Source organism: Psammomys obesus, unplaced genomic scaffold (genome assembly GCF_907164565.1).
Source record: "Psammomys obesus unplaced genomic scaffold, mPsaObe1.curated_primary_1811, whole genome shotgun sequence".
NCBI classification, from domain to species: Eukaryota; Metazoa; Chordata; class Mammalia; order Rodentia; family Muridae; genus Psammomys; species Psammomys obesus.
This window is the reverse complement of record NW_026596134.1, coordinates 10,463,852-10,491,496: the sequence shown is the minus strand read 5'-3', so window position 1 is coordinate 10,491,496 and position 27,645 is coordinate 10,463,852. Positions and strand designations below refer to the sequence as shown.

At 39.4% G+C, this 27,645-nt stretch overlaps 1 protein-coding gene across 2 annotated transcripts in view; it reads right to left on the bottom strand.

Moving 5' to 3' along the window:
* Positions 1–4,794: 4,794 nt before the first annotated feature.
* The window catches only part of Ppp4r3a (protein phosphatase 4 regulatory subunit 3A), a 42,750-nt gene continuing 19,899 nt past the window's right edge, over positions 4,795–27,645 (bottom strand). Inside the window, exons 4-15 of one of the 2 annotated variants that reach the window (XM_055592814.1) lie at positions 24,706–25,323; positions 21,918–21,995; positions 21,698–21,814; positions 19,836–19,991; positions 17,435–17,566; positions 17,233–17,335; positions 15,632–15,790; positions 10,079–10,248; positions 9,048–9,190; positions 7,879–8,069; positions 7,246–7,472; positions 4,795–6,082 (exon numbers count right to left, since the gene is read on the bottom strand). In XM_055592814.1, coding sequence (XP_055448789.1) covers positions 5,972–6,082; positions 7,246–7,472; positions 7,879–8,069; positions 9,048–9,190; positions 10,079–10,248; positions 15,632–15,790; positions 17,233–17,335; positions 17,435–17,566; positions 19,836–19,991; positions 21,698–21,814; positions 21,918–21,995; positions 24,706–25,323 — 2,205 coding nt within the window. In that variant the 3' untranslated portion in view covers positions 4,795–5,971. The remainder of the gene's footprint in view (positions 6,083–7,245; positions 7,473–7,878; positions 8,070–9,047; positions 9,191–10,078; positions 10,249–15,631; positions 15,791–17,232; positions 17,336–17,434; positions 17,567–19,835; positions 19,992–21,697; positions 21,815–21,917; positions 21,996–24,705; positions 25,324–27,645) is intronic. The other variant, XM_055592815.1, reaches the window with a different exon arrangement.

Below are 27,645 nucleotides of genomic sequence, written 5' to 3'. Positions count from 1 at the left end.
CAGTCCTCCGCCTCCCGGCGCCCTGCGCGGCCGAGCTGAGCCGAGCTGAGCCGAGCGGGGCGGGGGCGCGTGGGGAGCGGGCACCGGAGCGGGGCGGGGCCACAGCACGTGGCGGCCCGGGCGCGCGGGCAGGTGCAGCCTGCGCGCGCAGACCTGGGCGCGGTGCTGGCCGGGGCGGCGGAGGCTCGGTGGGGTCCCCGGGCTGCAGGATCGCGCACCGCTGCGCCCGCGCAGCGCTCTCCCGGGCTTCTCCCTTTCCAGAAGTTCCCCCGGGAGGCTGGCGGTGTGGCCGCCCACCCGTGTGCGCCCCTGCTGTGGCTCTACCCTTCCCCTCCCTCCCCCATTGCACCGGGTGGTGGAGAGTCGGTCCTGGCCGCAGTGCGCAGCAGCAGCTTGGCAGCTGGGGCCCCAGCACTACGGACGCCGTGCCCCCTGCTGGCAGGGCTGTGTGGACGCCTCGCAGCCCCACATTTCTCACCACTTCCTGGTAATAACTTAGCTTCCCGAACTGGGCCGTTGTTCCGCGGACGCTCTGTGACTGACGAGTTTAATCCTCACTGTGATGTGGGAGTGTTAACTCGAAGCCACTGGCAGAGGCTTAGCGAGTACACACCAGGTACTCAATAATGGCTGCCCTTTGGCTAGGAATTTTGTAGGGTGGCTTTTGTCAGATGTTAGGGCTGCGACATCTGCTGATGACATGCGGTATTACAGTTCTGCCTGGCTGGAGCGCACGTTACTAGTCTATGCAGCCTTGGCTGTCCTGGAACTCTCTGTAGACCTGGCTGGCCTTGAACTCACAGATACGCCTGCTTCGGCCTCCTGAGTGCTGGGACTAAAGTCGTGTGCAACCGCCCGGCTGCAACCAGTGCTCTTAAATTTGTCTTTACTGATCTCCTTTTCTTGGTTGAGCTACTGCTTTTAAGTCCCCCTACACTCCCAACCAAGTGTAGCAGAGAAGCTTTTTCTCAATGCTGCCCTACCAAGGTTGGCTACAGACCACGTGGCTGTGAGGAATGTGGCCTACGGGTGGATGGGAGTTGACTGCCACTGTTTTTATCTGTAGCCCTTCTTTCCAATGTGCCTTTGATTATTCTTGAAGTCTGAAACTGTTGGTCTGGGTACCCTAGCTCATTTATTGAGATTTGCATGGTTCTCTCTCACTGCTTGGTTATCTGCTTTTAACTGGTATTCCATTCTTGCTGAATAGACTCTGAATGGCTAAGAGCAGTAAATTTCAGATGCTGATCAAGTATTTAGGAGTGGAGATGTAGCTCGGTGATTGAGGCAACATTCGACTACTGTTACAGAGGGCTAACTTTGGCTGGTGGTAGAGCACTTGCTCTGGATTTGACTCCCCAGCAACGCCCGACGCAAATACAGATATTAAATACTGATCATCCATTGACGATGTCACTGGGATAGCTATTTCACACACACCCTTTCCTTTAGCTTCCCTTTGCAGTTTTCAGTACTGGTCAGGATCAAGAAACTTAAAACTTCTGTGCTCTTGCCGGGAACCAAATTCAGTCTCCAACACTGCAGGCAAGTGTGGCACCACTAAGCAACATCTCTAGCCTCTACATGCTGTCAACTACTGGAAACTGGCTAAGGGACATCTGAGCAATCAGTGGACAGGTGGGACTCACATACTGTAGATTCCTGAATGCTCATTTGTCCTGTTTATGGTCCTCCTACCTTGCCTTACTCTTCTCCCAAGATGGACTCTCAAGTATTTAAATAGCAATGCTGAGAACCTCCAAACACTTACTTTTCCTGGGTTCTTATCCGCAAAGTCTGTGCCTCTCAGAGCCAGCCCCTCTGGACATCGTGAAGGCTGAGAGCATGCCACGGTCTCCCACCTTCCTCTAGAGCAGTGGTTAAGTTACAAGAGCATACAAACTAGTCATTTTGTATGAATTCCATTTGTACAATAAAACTTATCTAATTTTCTTCCTATATTAACAGAAGTTTGTGTGTATGTGTAGGCAGTGGCTTGTGAATACATCTGTAGCCTGGACTAAATCACCAAGATGCTTGTTTCAAAACTACGTAGAAGCCATGTGCAGTGGCACATGTCTGAAGTTCCAGCTACTTGGGAGGTGAATTGTTTGAACTCAACCTGTGGAAAACAGGATTCAAACAATGGGGAGTTGGCCCCAGAGGCACACACTGGAGAAAAATGCGATAGGATGAGGCAGGATCCCAAATTCAATGTCAGCACGAATTCTGTCTCTGGTGGTCTGTTGGGTATAGTGGCACAACCAGGAGATAAAGGCAGGATAATGAATACAAGGCTATCCTTTGCTATGTGAACTTATACCAGCTTAGAGAAACTTTAACTGCACTCACACTACACTCTTCAGAGAGAGAAAGGGTAGGGCCAGAAAAGATTAGATTTTAGTAATTATTTACCATCCCCGTTACCCCGAAGAATTCCTGTGTTGCCCTAAAATTTGCTGACCTCAGACTGAGATCAACTTGCCTCTGTCTCTGGGATTAAAGGTGTACACCATCACATCCAGCAGGAATTAATAAAATTTATCCAAACCACATTAGCAATACCAATAAGAGTTCCAGTTTCAGCACAGCACGCTGGCACACACCTGTAACCCCAGCACTCAGGGAGGCAGAAGCAAGCAGATCTCTGTGAGTTCGAGGCTAGCCTTGTCTGCAAAGTTAGTTCAGGCTACACAAAAACACTATCTCAAAAACAAAACAACAAAAAGTTCTAATTTCAGTTTGGAGTCCTCCATTTCTATCCACTAAATGGGGAAAATCGTGTAAGCCATCGGTTAGCAGAGTGAGCACATTTCCAGGGAGCCACACTGAGGTAGTTTCCTTGGTATGAGGTGTTACAGATGCAAAGTTGAAACAAGATAGAGCTTTCCTTCAAGGTATAAATAGGGTGTCTGGGTAATATGTTGAAAGACCAGAGGGATGTTCTGATGAAATTCCATACAGGATCTGGGTACAGCTGGACAACAGCAATCAAACATAACCCATTGACAACTACCAAGATAGCATTTTTGGGTGCAAGGATGTTTCCCAGTGTAATTATAAAGCTTTCATTACCTCAGGAGATACACTACAAAATGAGAGCTCATTGATATCATTAAGTGAAAATCATTTATACTATATACATACCAGGTTCTAAGACCGTACTTGGCCTTAGGAGTGTTGACTTGGGGCTGGGTGTGTACTCAGTGGTACAGCATGTGCTCAGGGCAGTAGGGTCCTGGGCTGAATCCCCAGAATGGAAACAATGCTGTAGCCATTTAGTTAAATTTCAAATCTAGTGATTTCTGGCTAATGGTAGATCTCCACTGGAAGTTCCTTTTTACCTATTATAGAGCAAGCCTTCATCAAGTTTACTTACATAACTATAATAACCAAGAGCTAAGAAAGCAATAACCTGAAAAGTATGGCCAAAGGTTAACCCAGATTTCTTTAAAAGAACTGGATGATTTATGAACATATGAACATTATGAAACAAGTGATGAGTTTGTCCTAGAATATCAAAGCAAGTGTTCCAAGAATCATTCTTCAAAGTCAGGAGGATCTTTGAGTATAGCCAGAGAGGCTTTCTTGAAAAAAAACAAAAAAACGTTTAAGACATCACTAGTTGGCACAAAATATTCTAGGTAACAGTGAAGACAGTATTGACTTAGATCTTACTTCTTTTCTCTATGTAAGCAAGGAAAGTTGGTTAAGTATGGTTGCACACACTCTAGAGACAGAGGCAGGTGGATCTCTGCAACTGGTTTACATAGGGCACTCCAAACAGCCAGGGATACACAGTGAGACCCATTCAAAACCAAAACACAACAGAAAACAAGATAGTTGTTAATTCCAATTATTAACAGCCAAAATTTCTCCCTCAGAAGTAGCTATGCAGAGCTATGAACCCAGCATTCAGGAAGAGCATGATTGCTGCTACCTAGTCAAGGGTAGTTTGGTCTAGGTAAGAGTCCTAAACCAGCTAGAGCCACATAGTTAGAGACTACCTCAAAAGATCAAAAAGGGAGCTGAAGAGCTCAGTGGTTAAAAGCACTTGTTGCTCTTACAGATGACAAGGACTTAATTCCCAGCACCCACTTGCTGGCTCACATCAGTCTCTTAACACCAGTTCCAGAGGCTCCGACTTCTGACCTCTCCAGACACTGCAGACATGTAGCACACATACATACATGTAGGCAAATAGCCATTAAAGGGCTGGGATTAAAACATGGACTACCACTGCCTGGTTAAAATATAAGTATCTTTTATGTTTTTCTGAGACAATGTTGCCTCAAACTCAAAGATCCACCTGCCACAACTTCCCAAGTGCTGGGATTAAAGGCATGCAGCGCCCCCCCCAACATATTCTAAAATTCTTATTGTTACTAAGGAGTAACTAGGAAAGGAGCACAAAATGCTTAGATGGATACTCAAAGTATATCCATAATAGTATTCTCTCCTGAGTATAAAATTTTACTCACTAGCAACTATAAAATTCTACTTTTCATTTTAAAAGAGCGAGAGTTCTAGAACCCAGACATTCTCCCATTTCCCCGAAAACACTGCAGTATATCTAAAAGTAAAGACTATTATATATATAATTGGTGGTGATGGGAGCTTAAATAGAAACTGCCCCAGCTTACTCTACCACGAAAGCTACACCCCACATCCCAAACCACTGTTTTACGGTCCTTGGGTGTTTACTTAGGTACCACCACTTACAACTTAAACTGGTATTCCAAAGGGCATATGTTAAAAAAAGAAAGAAAGAAAAGAAACATACAATTAATACAATTTCTCTTACTCTTCACTTTTCTTTTTATTATTCAAAAGTCAAGTATTACTTTTAAATCATCCATCCTCAATTTTGATTTAATGTACCGTCATTTCTCCAAGATATGAAATTTCTGAATCTCTTTGGAATACTAATTTCATGTTTCTAGGTTTAACAAAACTGTTGAAGTTTTAAATTCCACTCTATTTCCCTGAAATCTCAAGACAGCTGCTGATGCAAATTTTAATATAAAATATTTAGTCACAAAATAGTATTGCTTTTGTATGCACATAGTTGTAAGATTACTTTGCTTTTGTCAATAAAAACTATACCATCTTTCATAAAACTCTAAACAAATTAAGAACTGTGATGTAGAACACAAATTACACATGTAAAGCAGGTGCCAGCACGTTAGGCTATATTACATCAAAAATGTTTAATGGTCCCAAATATATATACTCAACAACTAATCATACACTCAGGGGGAGAGGGAAAAACAAAACAATAAACAAAACAAAAAAAAAAAACAAAACAAACTGAAACAAAAAGAAAAATTATGACACAAATGACCACATCTAGAATTCCACTCAATCTTTAATCAAGTAGGGACAAATCCCCACTTTAAAAAAAAAAAAATCTGCAGTTCGAAGGGCAAAGGGAACAGATTAAAAAAAGAGGATACTTTATTTTGCCCCTCCCCCACAGAGGTTTTCCAAACCTGTTGTAGCTTGACTAAAATGTTCAGAATGTACGATTTTAAAGGCAGGTCTCTTTATACAAAGAAACTGCTGGCATTCTTTTACTAGTGAGGAACTATGGCAGAAAGACCCATTCTTCTAAGTCTCAAACATGGTCCAAGAAAGCAGGTTCTGATTGTAGCAACTGACCAGTCAATCCAGAGTTCCACTGACAAAACCCCTGCCCTGTTGGCTTTTTATTTCCATTTCCTTCCCTGAGAAAAGGGCAATGTGTGGTCCAAGCTGGCGAGCTCACAGGCTTCTGTCTTCCCCCTAAACTGCACGGCATCCCCCTCCTCCTGCTCCATTGAATTGGCACTTGATGAGCAGAAGTCCAGTGTGCTGCTGATCTTTGTCAGTCATTCACAAGAGACCACTGCACTTTGATGTGGATTTTGTAGGGGGAAGGGGTAAAGAACCAGTTTTGTCAACAGGTACTGATCAGAGTCAGTTGCTATTATTAGGACTCAAATTTTGCTTTCTTTGACAATGGTAGCGTGTCTTCCTTGTCTTCATCCTCCTCATCATCTTCATCATCATCAGGATAATCTACCAGACCCACGAGTCCTCCCTGTTCAGAAATAAGAGTTAAAGAACAAAACCAAAAACAGGTATTTAAATACAGCTGTGGTAAACCTGGAAAAAGTATGCCAGTGCTAGCATACTGAAAATCATTATTTTTACACACATCTTAAATTCTCCATATTTTCTATAAGGTTCTTTTAAGCTACTTAATTAAGACAACAGCAACAACAAAAATGTAATACTAGAAAACCACCCAGAAAAGAGAAACACCACTGAAAAATGGCTTACGACAAGCAGTGTATAAAATTCACTTTTTTCTTTTTAATGGTGCACAAGGGTTTCATGCATGCTTAGGCCAAATGTTCTACTAGTACTATATACCTGGGCCCCTTCTGCACTTTTTGAGCCAGAGTTTTCACTTAAAGTTACCCAGGCAGGTCTTGATCTAGCAATTTTCCTTTCTCAGTCTCCACAGTAGGATTATCAGCCTGCACTATAATGCCTGGCTCAAATTTATTTTAAAATAAGTCTAAAAAATGGTATCAAAATGCAAATGCAAAGACAGATCATTCAAAATGAAGGAAATTGGAAAGTAATTCTACTGTCTCTTTGTCATTATTTTGCCCGGATTTCCTTTTTAGCCCTGCTTCTTCACCAGAAACTACTCAAGTACAACTTGAATGGCTACGATAATTCCTATTACTCTGCTCTCAGCCTGGGACTTCATTTCAACATGTCTGACTCAGCCTTAGGAAATCTCCTGCTGATGAAATGAGACTGGCACAGAGGTAAGTGAGATGACATAGCAGGTTCAGGGCATTTTCTACCAAGCCTAGTGACCTAAGCTCGATCTTTGGGACCCACATGCTGGAGAACTGATTCCTGCAATTGTCCTCTGACCTGTCCAAACACATGCTGTGTTTTGTCCACACACATTAAAAAAAAAAAAAAAACCTCCTGCTTCCCCTCCAAGTTTTCATCTGGGTTCTGAGAATGGTAATAAAGATTATGAACATGTAGATCATAAAAGCAGCCTATAGATTTGCAGTAAACACAAAAGTTCAGGTAGTGGTTGTTAGGGCCTCACCTTCAGTTCACAGCATTTAGCTAGTTCCAGAGGAGAGAACCAAAGAACCCAGCCATAGAGACCAGTGAGAAAGCTTAAAGCATGGTATGGAAAGGCCAGCATGTGGGAAGTCAGAAGTGTACCTTTGTGGTAATAGCTGCCGTCTGAGATGTGCTCTTAGGGACGGATCCAGGAGAGCCTGGAGAGCCTGGAGACCCAGGTGATCCTGGAGAACCAGGCAGGCTTGTTGCCGATGACTGGCTGGTGAGGTTAGTCTTTGTCCCACTGGACAGGGAAAGTTTGAAACTTGGGCTCTGTCGTCCAGAAAGATTAGTTTTCAGAAGCACCTCCTTTTCTTCACTTTCTTTCACTAAAAATGAAAATGCAGAATAGCTTTCACTCATTTTTTTCTTAATCCTTCCAAATGAAGTGACACTAGAACATAATTAACCAGCTTATTTCTTTGCTGAGGAGCAATTCTGAATGAAGTCCAACCTATGAACAAAGCCTATCCAAGTACTAAATACCATTATCAGCAAACTTTACAATGCAGACATAGGATCTTCAGTATTATATTTAGTATTTGTAACCTCCAAACTATCTCCCCTTAAACTAGGGAAACTCAAGTCTACACCTTCACACGTCTAGCACTTCAGTCACGTCCTGTAGATCTCTGAACTGTTATCGTATTCAGAGTAGCTACTAATTGTTTTCTCAAGAAATAAGGCCTGGACTGAGACAGTCTCACTTTCCCTTGCCTGCTGTTTCCAACATACATTTCTTCCTTTCCATGAATTTACTTATTGGATCCATGATGTCATCATCATTCTTAGTTTTGTCAGATGGAGACACCACAGCTTCTCCATCTTCCATGTCATCTTCATCTGTGTTGAACCACATCTCTTCTTCATCTTCCAGTGTTCTGGCATCTCGTCGATAGCGATGATTCCTCAGGATAGACCGCATGCTATGAGAAAATGAAAGACCATAAGGGCTGAGGTGTAGCTTAACCACATCCTGAGCCTGATCCCTGGCATCACCAAAACCAAATCACACTCAAACAAATGCATAATTAACAGACAGACACTATCAAATTTAACATAAACTAGTAAAATTAAACTTCATTTTTCTAAAACGGTAACCGTTATTGGTCAGTTATGAAACTCTTCATCTATGAAACTCTGTAACATTGGGAGTTAAGTAATTATTGTACAGTTTTTTAAACCATACTACAGAAGCAGGAGTTGGCATGGCAGGACCTGAACACCCAGCACCCAACAGCAGCTCATAACCATTTGTATGGTCCCAGGAAATCCAACACACCCTCCTGTCCTCTGTGGCTATCAGACATGCACCTGAGGCACAGACATACTTATACTTGCAGACACCCCCTCCCCCAACTCCATATCCACCCACCCACAATTAAAGGGGAAAAACCAATAACAACTCAAACTGTGTGATTCTAGTTATTTAGTATAGCATATGGTATATTAAATAATCTGTACTTAAAAAGACGATTAAGAGAATATTGTGATCATTTGGAACCTCACTGCTGTATCAGTTTATGTTGCTATCTGAAGATCTAACTATAATTTATCTACACTTTCAGGAAAAAATAAAGAAGACTAGCACAGAGGTCACCAACATGGCTGAGAGTAAAGGTGTGTTCTATGAAGAACAAACCTGAGTTTGAGCCCCAGAACCTATAGGTGGAGAGAACCAACTCCTGCAAGTTGTCCTGAAGATATCCTCCTCACTCCCCACCCCCTGGTGACATTGTACATTCGTGAACACACACACAAAATAAAAAACGTTGAAGAAAAAAGAAAGGCAATGACACGATGTCCCCTCCCCACAATTTCTGGGCATGTCTTCCCTGATTCTAACACTGACAAACCAAGATCTACGCTGAACGAAGAACATGTTCAAGTATGTGGTGGCTTACCTGTCAAGCTTGGGGTTGTCTTGCCTCTCTCTCTGCTGTTCAAACCTCAATTTCAATCCTTTAAACGTCTGCACATAATCTACATCTTCCAGTGCTTTCCAATAATTCTCAATTACATGGGCAGTTAATGACTTTATATCTTCCTACACAAAAGAATTGTAGAGAAATAAATCAGATATGAACCTATCACTTTAACAAGATGAAAGTATTACTGTGGTAATTCCTTAACAAAATTTCATAGTTAAACAATTTTTAAAATACTCAAACAATGAAAATGGGAACAGCATAAACTACAGTGGCTCCTTCAACAGTCTGCAGCTTTTGGTGTACCTGGGAACTGTCCACAGGTATTCCTAGACTGTATGTCCAAGTCCTACTCTAGTGACTCTGGTCCCCCTAGACTGGACACAGGGATACACACCTGTAATCCCAGCACTGTCAAGAGATTGAGGCCAGCCTAATGTGGAGCAAGACCCTCCCTCATCTCAAAACATACTAATGAACAAAAGAGGTCCATAGCAAAGTCCTGGAGATGGACTTCTGTGGCAGTTGTGCAGTAACATAAAACACTACCCTCAAGTTTTCTGTATTTCGTTTTATGTTTGGGGGGGGGGGGGGGGTTTCAAGACAGGGTTTTTCTGTGTAGCCCTGGCTATCTTGGAACTTACTAGACTCAGAGATCTGGCTGCCTCTGAGTGTTGGGATTAAAGGCATGTGCCACCACTGCCTGGCACTCAAGTTCTGTATGTCTTATCACAATTCTTTCTTTTATTTGAGACAGGGTCTGAGGGGTACTAGAATTAGACGCTAGCCACCACACCCAGCTCCTTGTCTATAAAGCAAGCCAGATAGTTTTGGTTTGTTTTTTTTTTTTTTTTTTTTTTTTATTAGTCTGAACTGAGTTACTTTTAGGTTTTTGGTAGCATGGTTTTTAAAGAAAATCTCTCCACACATTCTGAACACAAAATACCAGTAATACTCACAGTCATAATATTAAAAGCAAAATTCTAATGTAAGAAGACAGAACCTACCACTCTAATAAATTCAAACATTTCTATTATGGCGGAGTTCATCAGATTATAACGAGATCCATTGTTGAGAAATGCTTTGACTACAGGTTCAAATAAAAAACTTTTCATTATGTAGCGGTTATAAAATTCATCTTTTAATCCAATGATTTTTCTCTTAAAACGGAGGGCACCTGAAACACAGAGGCATTGCTGGTTAAACTTCTACGTCTCAGAGTCAACAAACAAGAGAACCTATTTAACAGACACCAGTGTTCTCCATGCTCACTTCTATGCAGATGTAAACCTGAACACAAGGATCTAAGACTGCTGTAAGAAAAGGCATTCTAAACAGTCAAAGTCAGTGGGTTGTGTAATTCATTCCTGTAATCCAACACTTAGGAGGCTGAGAAAGAGGTTTTCTTAAAGTTCAAGGTCAGAGGGGGCTACATAGTGAGTTCTAGGACAGCCTGGGATGGGAGACCCTGCCCGGCCCTCAAAAAGATAGTGCATGTTATCATAGAACACAAGTCTTAGAAAGCCAGAAAAGTTCTGGGAATATATCAATCACTATTAGCCAAAATGTAATTTATAGCTGAAGTGAGGACTGAGACTATCATATTACTTAAGGTGAAAAATTCCTTCATCATACACCTTTCAATACATTTTAAAGCAAATTTACAAAACACTGTTTTATTAGGGCAATCCACTGTATTTTAATTTGATCTTCAAATTTTTGGACACTCTTAATATTTTATTGAGTTCATGGATTTACACTGGTGTATGTGTAATGTGGTTAAAAAAAGACAATAAACCACAAAAATCTGCATGCCCCCCAAAATTGCCTTCCCATGGTTTAGATATAAATTTAGATTGTTTTAAAATGCGGTCTTCTATTCTCATTGCAGCGAGTATGCTTTTTAATTTTCCCCTAGTTTTCCTTTTAATAATTAATTAGGCTTTAACTTACAGATCGAGAGATATATATTTGCATCTTGAGGTATGGGGTGTTTCTTAAGTCACCGTTCATCAAGATCCAAATATACTCAGACAGCTAGGTTTCAGCAAAGCCCTCTTTAACCTATATGGAATTATCAGTAAGTTAATGCCCCAATTACTTTAAACAGTTCAAAAGAGCATACTCACTTCATGTAGTCACATCGTCTTCGGTTGGCAAGATTAAATATTGTGTTTGTATTTTGGTTTCTTTGGAGATCATGGAAGTGGCTCGTTAAATTGCCAATTTGTTATTAATCAAGTCCTTCATGAGCAGGTAGCCAGGCAACCATGCTGACACGGTTTCTGGGTGGGAAGGCAGAGGAGTAAAGCAGCTCAATTTTTCTTTAGTTGGCACAAAGAGGTCCACAAGTGAATGCCCAATTAGGTACAGTTGGTTAGAAACTGCCCTAACAATCCAACTTATTTAAGAGTGTATCTTCATAAAGAAACACTCCGGGCAGGGAGTTTCAAAATAGTTTACAGTAACAACTGCAGTTTATTTTTATACTACTGAAAAAAAATGTAAAAACATAGGTGTGGTGAAGACCTTTCAAGCAGTAAGAGGCATTGCTCTGTGTGGTGAGTAAAGGCCTGACAAGGGTTTATTTCTAAAACAGTGACTTCTCTTGTTTTTGGTTAGCGGGCAAAGGAACAGCACCATTTTTATTTTGATAAAAAAACAGGCTAGTAGGTAAATTTTAAATTTTTAGTAATTAAAGCAAGAGCTATTATTATTATTCTAAGATTTAGTAATCTAATTCTGCAGGCTTTGTGGAGACTTGTGTCCTATCAAAACATCACATTAACCCCGATGCTAGATGCAGTTCCTCGGCATGGACAAAGAATCTACTTTCCCACAAGTCAGTGAGGCCAGGATATGCAGAGGAGACACTAAATTCTTGTTCTGTTTTGTTTTTGGTTGTTTGTTTTTCAAGCAGGCTTTCTCTGTGTAGCGTTGGCTGTCCTGGACTAACTTTGTAGACCAGGCTGAACTCACAGAAATCCGCCTGCCACTGCCTCCCTAGTGCTAGGATTACAGGTGTTTTTTTTTTCTTTTTTTTTTCGTCTCCCGATCTTATTTCCATTTGTCCTGATTTGCATCAATATTATTTGTTTAAATTCACCTCCCAACAGCCCCACATCAAAAATACCCAAATACTATTATTCTTTGATATTGAATAGCAAGTTGTTTCCCACATTTTAACAGTCATTTTTCCCCCTCAGGACAGGGTTTCTCTGTGTAACCTTGGCTGTCTTGGACTCACTTTGCAGACCAGGCTTCCCTGGACCTCAGTGATCCACCTGCCTCTGCTTCCCTGAGTGCTGGGATTAAAGGTGTGCACACCACACCCAGCTTTACCGGTCAATTCTCTAAGGTCCAGTCAAAGGAGATTAGAGAAAGCTCCCAGTTATGTGGAATTGGCACAACCACAGCATTTTCGATGTAAAGTACATTCTGCTTCTACTCACAACACCATCAATCTTCATTAGAACAGGCCAGGAATGTCTTGTGTTCAGTTTGGATCACCCTTTCTTTTTTTTTTTTTTTTTTTTTGTAATACATGACATAAGCAAGTCAGAGACTCATTATCATACATGGAACTAATAATAGAAGCTTTGTAGCAAGGCTCTGGACTCTTCCCATTGGTGCTGGGGATTGAAGCCAACCAGGGCCCTATGATGCCAAGGTAAGCACTCTACCACTGAGTTGCCTCTGGTCCTACAACAAAGTTTTAAAAGAAATGTATTCTTTTTACAGAGTTCTGTTTCAGTTCTTCGTATAGTATGTGTGAGAGGGGAAATGTGTGTGCCATGGCTCAGATGTGAAGGTCAGAAGACAGTTTTTAGCAGTTGGTCCTCTCCCACCATGTAGGTTCAAAAGACCGAACTCAACAGCAAGCTGCTTTTACCCACCAATCCTCCTCTCCAGCCTGAGTTCAATAATTTCTAACAACACTATCTAGTCAACATGAGCCTTAAAAAGACACAGTAAATAGATAAATGGATCTTGTACTCATTTTAGAAAGGACTATGGACATTAGCTACAGACTTGCTTAGCTATATTTAAAAGTAACAAATACTAATTAAAAAGCATATAATATTTAAACCTCCCTACGTTTCCAAACTACATTTAACCATTCACTGTCTTTCTACTTACAATGTATATCTAACTTATAAATTTCTCTCTGAAATAAATCTTTTCTTTTCCCAAATTTATACAGCTCTTATTGTATACTGTAAACCCAGGCTTTATAAAGGACTTATTACTCATGACTGCTGTTATCTGAGCTGTTCTCACCCTCAGGTCGGGGAAGAGAGCCCATGGTGAAGGAGTTAGCTTTCAATGTAACTTGTCCCAGTTATAAAATACAACAAAATATACCTAAGATAGAATAGAAGTTTCCAATAGGATGTTCATCTTGTAAAATGATTCTCTATATAGCTCTTATTGGAGTACAATAAATTCTTTTTACACAAGAAGAGACAGGGACTGCCTGAACTACAGAAAAGGTCCTTCTCTCTGCTCCCATGTCCTGACACGCTCCTGCTAGACTCAAGTTTCCCACTTAGAGCAAAATACACCACTTTCCTATAGTTAACATCTTAACTTCACATTAAATTAATAATGTCATTCTTTCTAAGAACAAGACAATTCAAGTTAACACCTTTGTGAAAACTTCTTGATCTGATGCACTTAGAACAAGTTATTACTATGATTCTTTCAGTTCAGTTCTTAAGTTGGATATTTATTTTCCTAACTCCTTCCTAATAAGTATGAAAACAAAACTATTAATGCTATCAACTGTAAGACTTACCTTAGTTTGAGGTGATAAATATATAAAGATGTGCATCTCAGATTTAATGAAATATAGTAGTAGTTGGTGTTTAATCCCCCCCATACACCAGCTTTGGAGACAGAGTCTCTTCATGTAACTCTGACTAGCTATGATCTCACAAGTAAAGGCCTGCCTTTTGGATAACCAGAACTATAGGTGCCAAGGTATCTGGCTGTTTTCTTTGTTGAAATAAAAACTATTTAAATTTAATCTATGTATTCAGTTTTTGTTTTCTGTCTTTTGTCCAAAACACAGACAAAACTCTTTACGATGGCTTGAAAGAACTTGGCCTTGGTACTATCACCTCTCCTATGGTAAGTATATGCAGAAATGTTTTTATGTGTACGGTGTTCTGCCTGTATGCATGCCTGTGTACCAAGTGAGGGCCTGGTGCCTGTGGAGGCCAGAAAAGGGCATCAGATTGCCTTGAAACTGGAGTATAGACAGTTATGAATTGCCACATGGGTGCTGGGACTCAAACTTGGGTCCTCTGGAAAACCATCCAGGGCTCTTAACCACCAAGTCATCTTTCTAAACTCCAAAGCCCAAATTTATATGTGCTGAGTTCACTGGCAGAAGATGATTTATTTTTTGTAGTTCTTAAAAAATCTTAAGACATGAATAATACATACACTATGACTAAAGTAACACTTAGCATTATGAATATTCAGTGGAAAGTAAATGAACCCAATATTCTCTTCAAGTTATAAAAAGTCACATTCCAAGCAAATGTATTTTCATCACATATGTGTCAAGCAAGCAAACACAACCAGACACATACACATCCCAAACCCAACTTACCTTTAAAAGGCAACTGGCCAAAGTTACTTGGTAGTATCCCAGCCTCCGAGTATCCCTAAACTTGGTCAACTTGCCATATACAGTTTAGATATGTAAACTTATTACCTGAGAAGTCGGCTACACCATGACCAAAGCACTATGGATTAACGTACTTCTAAATTCACAAATATGTTTTACTATAATAAACTAAGGTCTCAACATTGTGAATGTCATCATTAAAAAAAAAAAAAAAAAATAAGAGTGCAACTAAGTGCACGCCTTTAATCCCAGTATTTGGGAGGCAGAGGCAGGAGGATCTCTTGAGTTCAAGGCCACCCCAAAAGAATTTCCTATTGCTCTTGGGCTAGGGATGCAGTGTATTAATCAAGTGTAGACAAATGTTTTCAGTTCTGAGCTCAATTCACAGCATCACATACACAAACAAAAATTACTATGTATGTGTAAACCTAAGAATGGTAGCTTGCATCTATAACCTCAGCATTCAGGCAAGTTGAGGCATGAGGATTGCTTAAGGCCAGTCTGGCCTTAAGCAATAAATAAAACTTTAAAGCAATAAAAACAAAAATAAACACCCCACCCTGCTCCGGCAAACCAAACACAAACAAAACTATCCAACAGCTATGAAATGGTTCACATATCTTCTCCATAAAGGCCCACGAGTACATATTTTAGGCTCTGTGGGCCACATATGGTCTCTGTAGTATTATGTGTTTTTTTAATTTTATTAAACCCTTCTTTTGACCTAGGAAATACCTTCCACTTTGTATGAACGAACTGTCTTTCTTATCCTCTGCCAAACTACATCATCAGGACACAAAGCTTGCAGTAAGATCCTAGGCCTGATGACCCCTCAGCCAGTGATGGTCTCAACAATGAGCTTTAAAAGCTACGAGCAGAATGGTATAGAAAGATAATAAATAATTCTTTAAGAAGTACTTACATAATGCCAAAAAAGCATGCTTAGAGGCCATAAGAACTAGCACTCTGCGAAGGATGTCCTTGTTGATGATATAATTCTTTATGTGGTACGTATGGTGTTCCACACAAAACGTTAGCAATTCCAATACAAGTGCCAGTAACTGCGCAGTTTGAAAATCATCTAGAAGAAGCAAAACACGATCATATGTATGCTGAACAAACAGTAGAAGACAATCTTCATCTTTGGTGTTAACATGCTCCCTGCTCCCACTGATTTTATTGTACTCAGCGCTTTCTTCACTACTCACAGTGAGCTCATAACACAACTAACTACTGATTAATCTTTACTCTTTCAAGTTAGCAAGTCTCTCCAAGGTTGGTTTGTTTTTCCTCATTCCTACCACTTAGGAAGGTACTGCTCCCACAGTACTTTCTACAAGTTCTTAGTAAATGCTGGGCGTCTTGAACGTGTAAATTTGAAAATAGATTTTACCCAGTATGAATAAATACAGACAGAGGCAAAATGACTTTTCAAAGACATGATTTCTAGGGTCATACAAGAGTTTATTTAACATGCTGGGCATGGGCACACACATTAAAACCTAGCATTTGGGAGGCAGAGGCTGGTGAGTGTTTGTTATGTTCAAGGCCAGCCTGCTCTACATAGTAAGTTCTAGAATTCAGGGTTTTTAGAGAAACCATGTTTCAAAAAACAAAACAGGTAAAAAAAAAAAAAAAAGTTAGTTTACTCTTTTTACCTGTTTGTTTTGTTGTAAAAAGAGTAAACTAACTTTTTTTCACAGTAGTATATTGACACTATTACAGTTTCTATTAATGCCATGAATGATACTATAGAATGTGCTTTAAATTAAATATACTACATTGTATATTTACTAAGGGAAAATAATACATCGGTTCCTAGATTCAACAGCAATTTCCCAATAATGACCCTAAAACTACTCTCTAAATACATAAACATAAGCATAAGTGTTAAGGAATAAACTGTAATAGTTTGCCATGTTCTATGGCACATACCTTTGTGATCCCAGCACTGGGGAGGCTGAAACAGGAAGATTTGAGACCAACATGGACCCCATAACAAGATCTCTCAATCAATCAATCAAACCACTCACCAACAAAACCCAACTAAAACAAATTACTTTCTTTTGTACATTTCTGTTAACTGTGATTATGATGCTTTTAAACAAATTCTACCTTAAAAGTCTATTGAAAATGTATGATTAAATCTCACTCAATCTATTTTTATAAATTCAAAAATTGCTACTTCATTTTTAGGGTGCATCTTGCTGTCCTTGCCTGTTCCTTCCTTTATAGACTTTTTATTTTATCTACTTTAGTGTTTTTCCTGCATCTATTTCTGGAACCATGTATGTATAATGCCCATTGCAGCCAGGAAGGGTGTTAGATGAGCTGGGCCTGGAGTTACAGACTGTTGTAGCTGCCATGTGGGTGCTGAAAACTGACCAGGGTCCTCAAAAGAGCAGCAAGAGCTCTTAACCACTGAGTTATATCTCTCGGCCCAATGTCTTAAAGCTAGGCTATTATTCAACACCAACTCTGAGTTTCACAATTGAAGAAAGCTACAAACCTGTATTATCTTACCTTTACTAGGCTTGTCTTCTGTTGTATTTGCTAGTAAGGGAGCAGTGAGAACATGCATACAGTGCTTGTAGAAGAAACCCAGAAATTCAGTCTTTTCTGTTTTCTATGGAATCAAAAATACTTCGATGAACTTTAACTGTATTGGTTCCTACCAGCAATAAAAACACAGTACTATGAAAAAGGAGAAATGGCTATGGCTTACATTGGCAGTGGCTAGCATGTTCTCTGGGTCTACTAAAGTTCGAAGCAGGCCCATGAGTTGGACTGCTCCTCCAAGCTCAGGATCTGTATCACAAATCATATGTTCTATAATGAGGTTGATGAGCAAAATGTCCTGGTGATAAAAATACACATGATACAGATTACTAAAACACATATTATAGCATCACAGCTATCCCTAGCTGTCTTGATAATTTCAAATAAAACAGGATGACTGAGTCATTTAACAGGATAGATGGAAGTGCTGTTTCTGTAACAGGTAGTACAAAGACATTCAAAAGTACCTTTAAGTTTCTTTTTCTATTTTTTTTTTTCTTTCTTTCTCCCTTGAGACTAGGTCTCACTATGTACCTTTGGCTGGCCTGGAACTCACAGGCTGGCCCCCCCAACTCACAGAGATCTGCCTGCCTCTGTCTCCCGAGTGCTGGGATTAAGGCATGTGTGACCACCTATGGCTTTTACTATTATCTTTAAACTTGTCTAATCAAAGGGAATGGTACAAAAAACAAAAACAACAAACCACCAGAAAAGTCAGGTTTGATGTTAAAACAGGTTTTGCTTCTCTAACAACTCCATCTACCTTCTGCAGAAAGCTCAAAGGCTTCACATTCATGGCTTCAAAGTAGGAATACTTAGCCAGAGTTTAAAAAGCTGCTTTGCTTTCATTGCGTTTACTTTTATAGTATTCCATTTATGGAAATGACAAATTGAGTAAAGTGAGATTAGTATACACACACTAGTATATTATGTTGATTCCAAATGTCAAAGAAAACCAACTTCTGGTTTTTCTATGGTGTTCTTAGCCTAAGAGACAAATGAGCAAATTCCTTCTGCATGTCTACATATGCAGTGGTAAGACAGACAGGGACAAAGAAAACTACAGACACTATATGGAAATGATTGGAAAGTGAAATCCAGAGGCCTAATGCATATTTGTGAAGTGTCAAGAGGCACAGGCCTATCTGCTACAGGGCCTACAAGAACAACCTTTAGTTTTAATTACTCAAGATATTCTGGTTCTCAAGAAAGGACTATGTCATACAAGAAAAATGTGAACAAAGATTCAATAATTCATGGTACATTTCTGCATCTACTCTAGCACTATAAAAACAAACCATAAAATATAGACATTACTAGGCATTCAACTTCAATCTGACACAGTAGATTTTTAAAAAGTAATAAAAGCGGTTTTATTTTTTTTAAATAAACACTGCAAGCTGGAATTCTGCAGACTCGCTCCAAAAGAGACATCATTTATCCTTCTTCAAGAAATTCAAAAGTTTAACCTATTATTATTATTTTTTTAATATTTATTATTTAAGGGACTGTCTCTAACATGAACTCAGTGGCGGGCTCTTTGACCTCCACCCCACCCCCCAAGGGAGGAACAGCCTTGCTAGGCCACAGAGGAGGACAATGCAGCCAGTCCTAATGAGACCTGATAAGCTATGGTCAGATGGAAGGGGAGGAGGACCTCCCCTATCAGTGGACTTAGAGAGGGACAGGTAGGAGATGAGGGAGGGAAGGTGGGATTGGAAGGGAATGAGGAAGGGGGATACAAAAGTAAGTAACCTGTAATTAATATAAAAAATAAAAATTAAAAAAATATATGTATTTATTATTTAATGTAGATGACTGCTCTATCTGCATGTCCACCTGCACACCAGAAGAGGGCATCAGATCCCAGTATAGATGGTTGTGAGCCATCTGGGAACTGAACTCAGGACCTCTGGAGGAGCAGTGCTCTTAACTGCTGAGTCATCTCTCCAACTCCCTTTTATTCTATTCTTAAGTTGAAAAGTGGCTTCCAAAAATTTGGGAGGAAGGAGAAAACCCCAGAATTAATGGTTTAATCAAACAAACTAGAAGAGCACACACACTCAGGGCTTCTACACACATTATGTACCACAAAATTTAACCTACACTACTCTGACAGTCTAAGTTACTTTTCAAGTGAATTTCCCTATTCTAATTTCTGATTAAATGCCAACACAGCATATGCACTGCTTCTTTTTACTGTTATAAAGAAATGTTTCCCTAATACTTTTCAGGTGCCATTATTTTATCTCTTTAGTCTTGATGAATTCTGAGAATCTACCTCTGATGGTGCTTTCCAATGAAAGTTATTCATAGTTCCACAGACAAAATGGTCAACTGATTTAAGGATTTAAATGAGACACTACAGCCAAGTCAACTTCACAATTAAAATAGTTGATGTCAAATACTGCAAGTTTATAAACTAAGGAGCAAATTAAGGGAAAGAACAAGTTATCTGACATCATGGCCATACCTTCCCAAAAAGCAGTAGTTTAAACCTTAAAAATATAACCCCAGCTATAGCCTCCTACTAACAAAAACTTACTATTAGTGTAAATAATATTTACCTTGCTGGTTATTTTTTGCTCTGTTAACTTCTTACTTACATCATCATTCTGTTGTGCCTCCTGCATGACAAACTCTCGTACCATGGATGGGTTATATTCAACCAAGTATGAGAATATATCAGTAGCAGCACTTCGCACCTGTGTATCATCCATGCCCTGCAAAGGAAAAGTACCAGTCTCTTACAATCATAAAACCACGGAACTTTATCAATGAAATTATCTAAAAGCCAACAAAAAATTGTCACAAAACACTGCAAATGCAGCATAAAAAAAAACATCTAAAATGGTTGCTGGGGAGGCGCTGTTTTTCTGGTGGTGTAGCTACTGGTAAGTTGCCCCAGCAAACAATTCCCTATCCACGCTCACTTATACAAGCAACCCTAATTAAAATCAGTAGTTACAAAAAAAATATAAATAAATAAAAGAAAGAAAGAAAGAAAGAAAGAAAGAAAGAAAGAAAGAAAGAAAGAAAGAAAGAAAGAAAGAAAGAATGGGATGTGGCTAGAGAGATGGCTCAGTGGTTAAGAGCACTGTCCCTCTTCCAAAGGACCCAGGTTCAGTTTTCAGCACCCACATGGCAGTTCACAACTATCTATAACTCCAGTTCCAAGGGATCTGACACCTTCACATTAGTGCACTTAAAATAAAATTACACAAACTATTTAAAAAGAAAGAAAAGAAATGGTCAAAATTGTAAAAATTTATGTAAGGATTGGTAAGACTGCTCACTAGATAGAGCAATTGGCAAGAAGCCTAAAAGTCAAACGTCAAATCCCAAAACCTAAGTGAAGCTATGGATGACAGTGTCCACGTGTGTAAGCACAAGCTCCTACTACAAGATGGGAGGTGAAGACAGGGGAATCCCTAACAGCACCTAATCTAGCTAGCATGCAGAACATAGCAACAAAAAGCAAGGGGCTCTCTCTCAAACAAGATGAAAGGCAAAGATTGATAACCAAGCAGTGCTATGACTTCCCCGTGCTCAATGGCCTGTGTGACTATAATTACATTGACACACAAACTTTATGGGGGGGGGGGGGATCAGATACATATAAAGGTCAAAGGATAACTCTTATGAGACAAGGCCCCATCTTGTGTATGCTACTGTGTTGCATACTCAAGGCCTGCTAGCTGTCCTGTGAGCTTCTGGATAATCCCAATTCCACAAGAGTTCTGGGACTACACACACACACACACACACACACACACACGAAATATCACATCCAGCTTTTGACATGGTTTTAGGGACTGAATTTTAACCATTATGCTTGCATGGGTAGCATTTTTACTGGCTGACTTATCTCCTCAGGCCTGCCTTTTGCTTTAACATTTAATAGGTCACAAAGCTAATTATTAAAGATGTGATAAATTGTTTCTATGTACGTATGACATGGTCTCACTGTATACCTCCCAGTGTCCTGGAATTCACTGTGCATAACAGGCCAGCCTCAAACTCATAGAAATTCCCCTGCTTCTACCTGGGATTAAAGGTGTAAATTACCACACACAACAAAAAATTATTTTAATCAAATAGTTTGTTAACTAAACAGGAGGGGGACTGGACTTGTATCACTTCTTTTAACTTTATGCAATACACAGCTAGTATTAAATGTCAGTTACGCTCAAATGTTTTGCTTATTATATAAAAAAGGTTTGCTGTATTTATGTATTTAGGTATGTATGTAATAATTAAGGAAAAAGAGGCCATTTATTTGAGAGACAGAGAGCGAGCGAGCAAGGGGGTACATGGGGAAGAGGAAATGAAGACGTGATATCATTTCAATAATAAAATTGCATGACATCACATCCAGCTTTGGTTATGGGTTCCATGGGTAGTCCAGAATGAAGAGAAGCAAACTTACAAGGATGACTTCTAAAGCTGGCAATATGCCCATGTTTGACAAAGTCTTGAAAAAAGCATCTCTGTTTTGGGGTTGTAGCGTTTGAGAAAATGCACAAAATTCTTTTAAAAAGTTAACCTGAAATCAGGAAAAAGGACAAATGTTAGGTTAATCTGAAATTAGAAGTATTGAGTGTAAAGGTTGTTTTACTTCTCTGCTCTGCTAGTATTTGTTTTCTTACCAATTCTTGTCTTTTTTCCTCATCTGTCGCTTCATCTGTTAGTTGTGCAAACAAATCTGTCAGAAATTTTTCATCTTCCTATGAAATAAATGACAAATTTAAGTATCTTACTGGTATACAATTTCAGCATGATATAAACTAGCTTGATAAAACAAAGATGATGACAATTTTTTTAAAAAAGGAAAAACCCAAACTATGAAAAGATATGTATGTATGAAAGGATGTACGCATGCATGCATACACGCACGTATGCATGCTGACAAACATGGGGACACACACCTTTATTCTCAGCACTTAAGGCAGAAGCAGGTACATCTCTATCAGTGTTAGGCCAGCCTGCCTGGTTTACAAAGTGAGTTCTAGGCCAACCAACGCTACACAGTGAGATCCTGTCTCAAACTGAAAACCAAACAAAACCAAAACAAACAAAAAGATAAACTGGAGATTTCCATCAGAAAGATTAGCTTTATATTTTGACAAGACTCATTTCCTAACCCTACCAGTGGTTTCACACTCTTCAGAGCAGGGGTTTCTCACACTCTTAATAGTGTAGAACAGTCAGGCAATACGTAACTGAGTAAGTATGTGGTACAATGACACTTGGTCTACTGGCAAATGCTTAAAAATCACAGCACTGGGGCAGCAAAGCTTGGGGAAGGATGGTAAATTAATGATCAACATGGGCTGCAGTGAGATCCTGTCTCAAATAGTCAAATAAAACAAACACATACAAACGCAGCCAGTGTCTGCCAAGCTTATTTTTTCCGGGTTTACGTGAGATAATAGAGGAAATTAAGGTTCTACAACTTCCCTCCAGTAAGAATGAAAATGAAACTTAAGGTTTCAAAAATATAGAAAATGATTCAAGTTTTAAAAATGTTAAAATTAGAGCTCTTAAAGAAATATCTATTATATGAAGACACTCACTACACATATTCCTTAACATACTAAATTATTTTTAAAGTAATTACTTAACACATTAATAACATTTAACATTTTAACTTTGAAAAGGCCCCAAAGAATCCTATCACAGGATATTATTCTAGGTAGGTAAAAGGTCATATAGATCCTCCCTGATAACCCCGGAATTTTCCTCATTACAGTTTCTCATCTACATTTTGTTAAAATTTAAACCTATTTTCTTAGCTAGGAGTATATACAATGCTACTCCAGACTACAATACAAGTCTTTTGCCTACATATATGTCTGTGTGAGGATGTCAGATCCCCTGGAACTGGAGGTACAGACAGTTGTAAGCTGCTGCGTGGGTGCTGGGAATTGAACCTAGATCCTCTGGAAGAGCAACCGATGTTCTTAAGCAGTGAGCCATCTCTCCAGACGACCACCCCCCAAAAATAAATTACATTTATCTACATATTAGGACTGAGGAGAGCGATGTGTCACAAAGCACATATGGAGGTCAGAGAGTAACTTTTGAAAGCTGGTTCTCTCCTTCTAGCATTGAACCATCTTTCCGGTCTTAGGCGTTAAGTATTATATTTACTATGGTAAGTGTTTAGGAAACATTTTCTGTATGGCACTCAATTATAATGCTGGTTATTTCTTATAAAAGATGTATAAGTAGGCATAAATACAAAGGATTCTGATGTTTTCTTCAGCTTTCAAAACTAATGACATTCAATTTCAATATACATACCAGATTAGCATGAGAATATTTAGTGGTATTACAGAGGAATTATTCAGTGGTCAAGTGTTTGATTTATAAGTGTACATGTAGAAGGTTGGTAGGGAAAATTATACTTTAGGGACTGGAGAGAAAGCTCAGTGTTTAAGAAAGCAACCATGAGAACTTAAGTCCAGCTCCCACCACCTAGACAACAAGTTGGGCACAGACCCATATACACCAGCAGCAACCCTGAGTGGGGAGAAGAACAGAAACAAACAAGGACACAAAGCAATGCATAAGCCCAGAGAGAGGTTCTACCTCAAAGGAATGAGTCAGCAAGTAATTAACAGAACACCATCTGGCCTCCACATGTTCGAAGGTGTGTGTACCCACAAACACATATACAGATATTATACCACACCCACACAAACAGAAAAAGTCTATTTCATTTAGAACAGATCAATGTTTTGTCAAATACTATGTGACATAGCTCCCATTCAAACCAATCATCAACAGAGACCCTTTTTTAAAGCTCCAAAGTTTTACAGAAACATTCAACACTTTATTGTATGGTTTCACTTGACCTTCAGATACTTCAGTGTCATATAGAACTAGTATGACCAATCCTCAGATGGGAAACTCAAGAGGTTTCCCAAATCAGCTACTGAGTATCAAATAGAATCCAAACTTCCAAACTCTCAACTATTCAAAAAACATACTTTTGGGAGGCACACGTACACATGTGGTTATAGGTACCTGATGTGGGTAATGGGACCAAACTCCAGTTCTATGGAAGAACACGTTCTTATGCCTCCAGCTCCACCAACTATTTGATTAATATAATTCTCCTGAAGTCGTCCCTTTTGTAATTTCTGACACCTGAGACTAAGTTTAGATCTCCAGTGCATGCTAACCAAGTACTATCAAGCTTGCCATCCCTACCCAGAAGACAACAACCATGAGATCTCAAAAGTAACATTATTTATCATAACGTAAATTAATATCATCAAAATATTTATCATATCACAAAGACATAAGGATTTAAGAAAATATTTCTTTGCTTAAAGTAATTAGAATTTTAAATGTTATCAATCAAAGCAGGTACCTTTTATAAGTACGGAAGGGACAGGGAGGACAGGAAATGGGAAATAACCAACTTACCTGTAACATACCAACAATTTCTACCTTGTTGAAAAAGATAAAGGAGTGAAGTGTTGATAACATGTTCTCTTCAAAGACTGAAGGGGTAGGGAGAACCATATCCTGTATATACTGTACTCTGTAGGTCTGATGAATTTTTTGTTTCAGCTCAGGATCTGATATGGGAATCACTTCTTTAAACTTGGCTGTTTTTGTTAAAAATTCCCTGTGTTTTCGTGGTTGTGATAAAGTTGGGTCATATTCCAAGCATCCAATGACATCCATTATACACTCCTCGGAGAACATAACCTCAAAAAGAGCAGTTCGATTTAAGAGGAAGATCCCTTTGATGATCTCATATAAGTGGTGCAGTCCTTCAATGTTTTCCAAATCCTCACACACATGAAAAAGCTCTAAAAGCTTTTTAATATAACCCTCATTTTCCAGTGCTAATGCGAGTTTCTCACGACGGAGGGGGGAAGGTAAAGATGATGCCACAAGCTCTGCAATTTCCTCAAGTCGACTTAATTCACATGATGGCAACTCTAATCCTGGTGAGGACATATCATCAAATCGCTCCTCTTCAGATTCATCCACCAGGTCCTGAGTGATGTCCACTGAAGGGTCCTTTCCTTGAACCTGTAAAAAAAGATTTTGTGGTAGCTAACAAAATTCAAACAGTAAATCTAAACAATAGCCTTAGATAACGGAGATATTAAACTGTAATGACAAATTTCAAGTTGTAAGAATCTCTTATCAAACTTAATACAACTGTCTACTATGCTGTAACTCTCCAAATGACATGTTTTCATATTTATGCAAACTAAGTACATGTGTCAGGAGCAACTTCCTAGGACAGCCTAAACTGAGACTGTCAGCCACTTCAAGATGTACACACAGGACTAATATCAAAACATCCAGTCTTCTGTTCATAGATATCTTTTCTAACCAGGAAAAGTTCATACAAATATTCCTAGAACTGTGCCATATATTAGATAGTATCTACCAAGATCTTCATTATTTAAGTAAAAGTCAAATGTGCATTTTATATTTTAATAATGTTATGGTCATAATAAATACACACAATTGTAATGAAAAAAAAATAATGTCAAATGATCTCAAATACCAGGAGCAAACTAGCTCTGGACCAAAGTGGATCAATGGTTTATTATAAATGCTAGGCAGTAGTCCCATGATTAAGACAAAGTTAGGACAAAGTGCACCTATAATAACAAAGCCACATATATAGTAAGTGAAATCTGTATGTGTAAAGGAGTATCTGCTGAAAGTTAAATAAGCAAGCAATGAAACCATTTTATCTTTTCCAGACATACAAATTTGTAGCCTCCATGACTCTCCAGAAGCCCTTCTGTTATAAATCCCAACTTTATGTCACTGTGGAAGTTCTACATTTAAAAAGAGACTTATAACCTAGTTGTTAAGCCCCTACTGCTAAAGACACCACATGTTTTTTGTTACAGGATGCAGAAGTTGTGTGTTGTGGAAGACACCTACAGTCTCACTTTGTATATCCAACTCATTTCAACAACACTGAAGTACTAGACATGAATTACCAAGCAGGATGAGCTCCATAGTGGCAAGCCCGTTTTGAGGGTAACCAACTGCATCCTAATTAGATTAGATCAGATGCCCAACCTAAAGAACAGAATTCTCATCTGGTACTATCAATCTAGCCAAAAGCCCATGGCTAGGGAGGTCAAAGGCCCTAGCACTGAAGCTACTACTGTTGTCTTGCTAAGTGAGTATGTTTTAATTTCCTTCTTAAAAACTGTTATTGCCCATATATTAATGTTGCTGTCAGTCCTGGTCAGAGAAGCTTCTTTTTGTGGTCACAGTGACTGCTGAATGTTCAGCCACACACTGGACATTTTTTATCATCCTCTCTAAGGGTTATTCAGAAAACATCACTGGAGAATGAATAAAAAGAATCTAAAAGCTAGAGGGGGTGAGAAGGCAGTACATAGACACCTGTCTTCTGGGAATGACAGTGTCATGGCAGTTGTAAACTCCTGGCAGCTAAGATTACTTGCAATACTGGGCCCATCGACACCCGGTCATGGAAGTGGGAGAGGATCATGGGGGCCATCACTCTCACCCTAGGCATTCATACACAATTAATGTCAGTGAGTAATGTGGAAAAGCATTTTCTTCAGTGGTTTGGGATACATATGCTTTTCTAACAAACAACTTCAGCGAAACTGGGATGAATGGACAGACAGATAAACTGAAAGAACACATACACATCACTAAAGTAGAAGAGGGATTCATTGGGAAGAGAAAAGATTAGTGGGAGTGGGACAAAAGAGGGTAGAGGAAGGTGGTTAATGATAAAAATAACTGTATATGTCTGAAAATGTTATAATGTAACCTATTATGTAGGGCGGATGTAGAAGTCCTTACAGTTAAACACAATTTAAGCATAAGAGGTTGTGAAATAAAACAAATTTTGCTGAGCATTAGACAGACACTCATTGAAACTGACAGTGATAGATTTTGCAAGGGTTTGCGGTTAATGTCTTGAAGCTGAACATCGTGGTACATGCCTCTAATCCTAGCACTTGGGAGATGGAGGCACAATTAGGAGGTGCTTGAGATCAGCCTTAACAAGTTCAAAGTCTGGCTGAGCTGTGACCCTGTCTCAAAATAAACACACATCCAACAAAACAAAACCCCATAAACTGGAGAGATGGCTCAGCAGTTAGTTATTAGTGCTTGCTGCTCTAACATGAGGACCCTGGTTTGGACTGCAGCAACCAGGTTGGGTAGCTCACAAATGCCTGTAACTCCGGTTCCAAAGGGATCCAATACTCTCTTCTTGCCTGACACTTGCACACACATACATAAATTCATAGACACACAAGTATACACATAAGCAAAAATAAATCTTAAGTACACACACCATAACAAAGACTAGGGAATAGGCTCAGAATGTAACCTAGA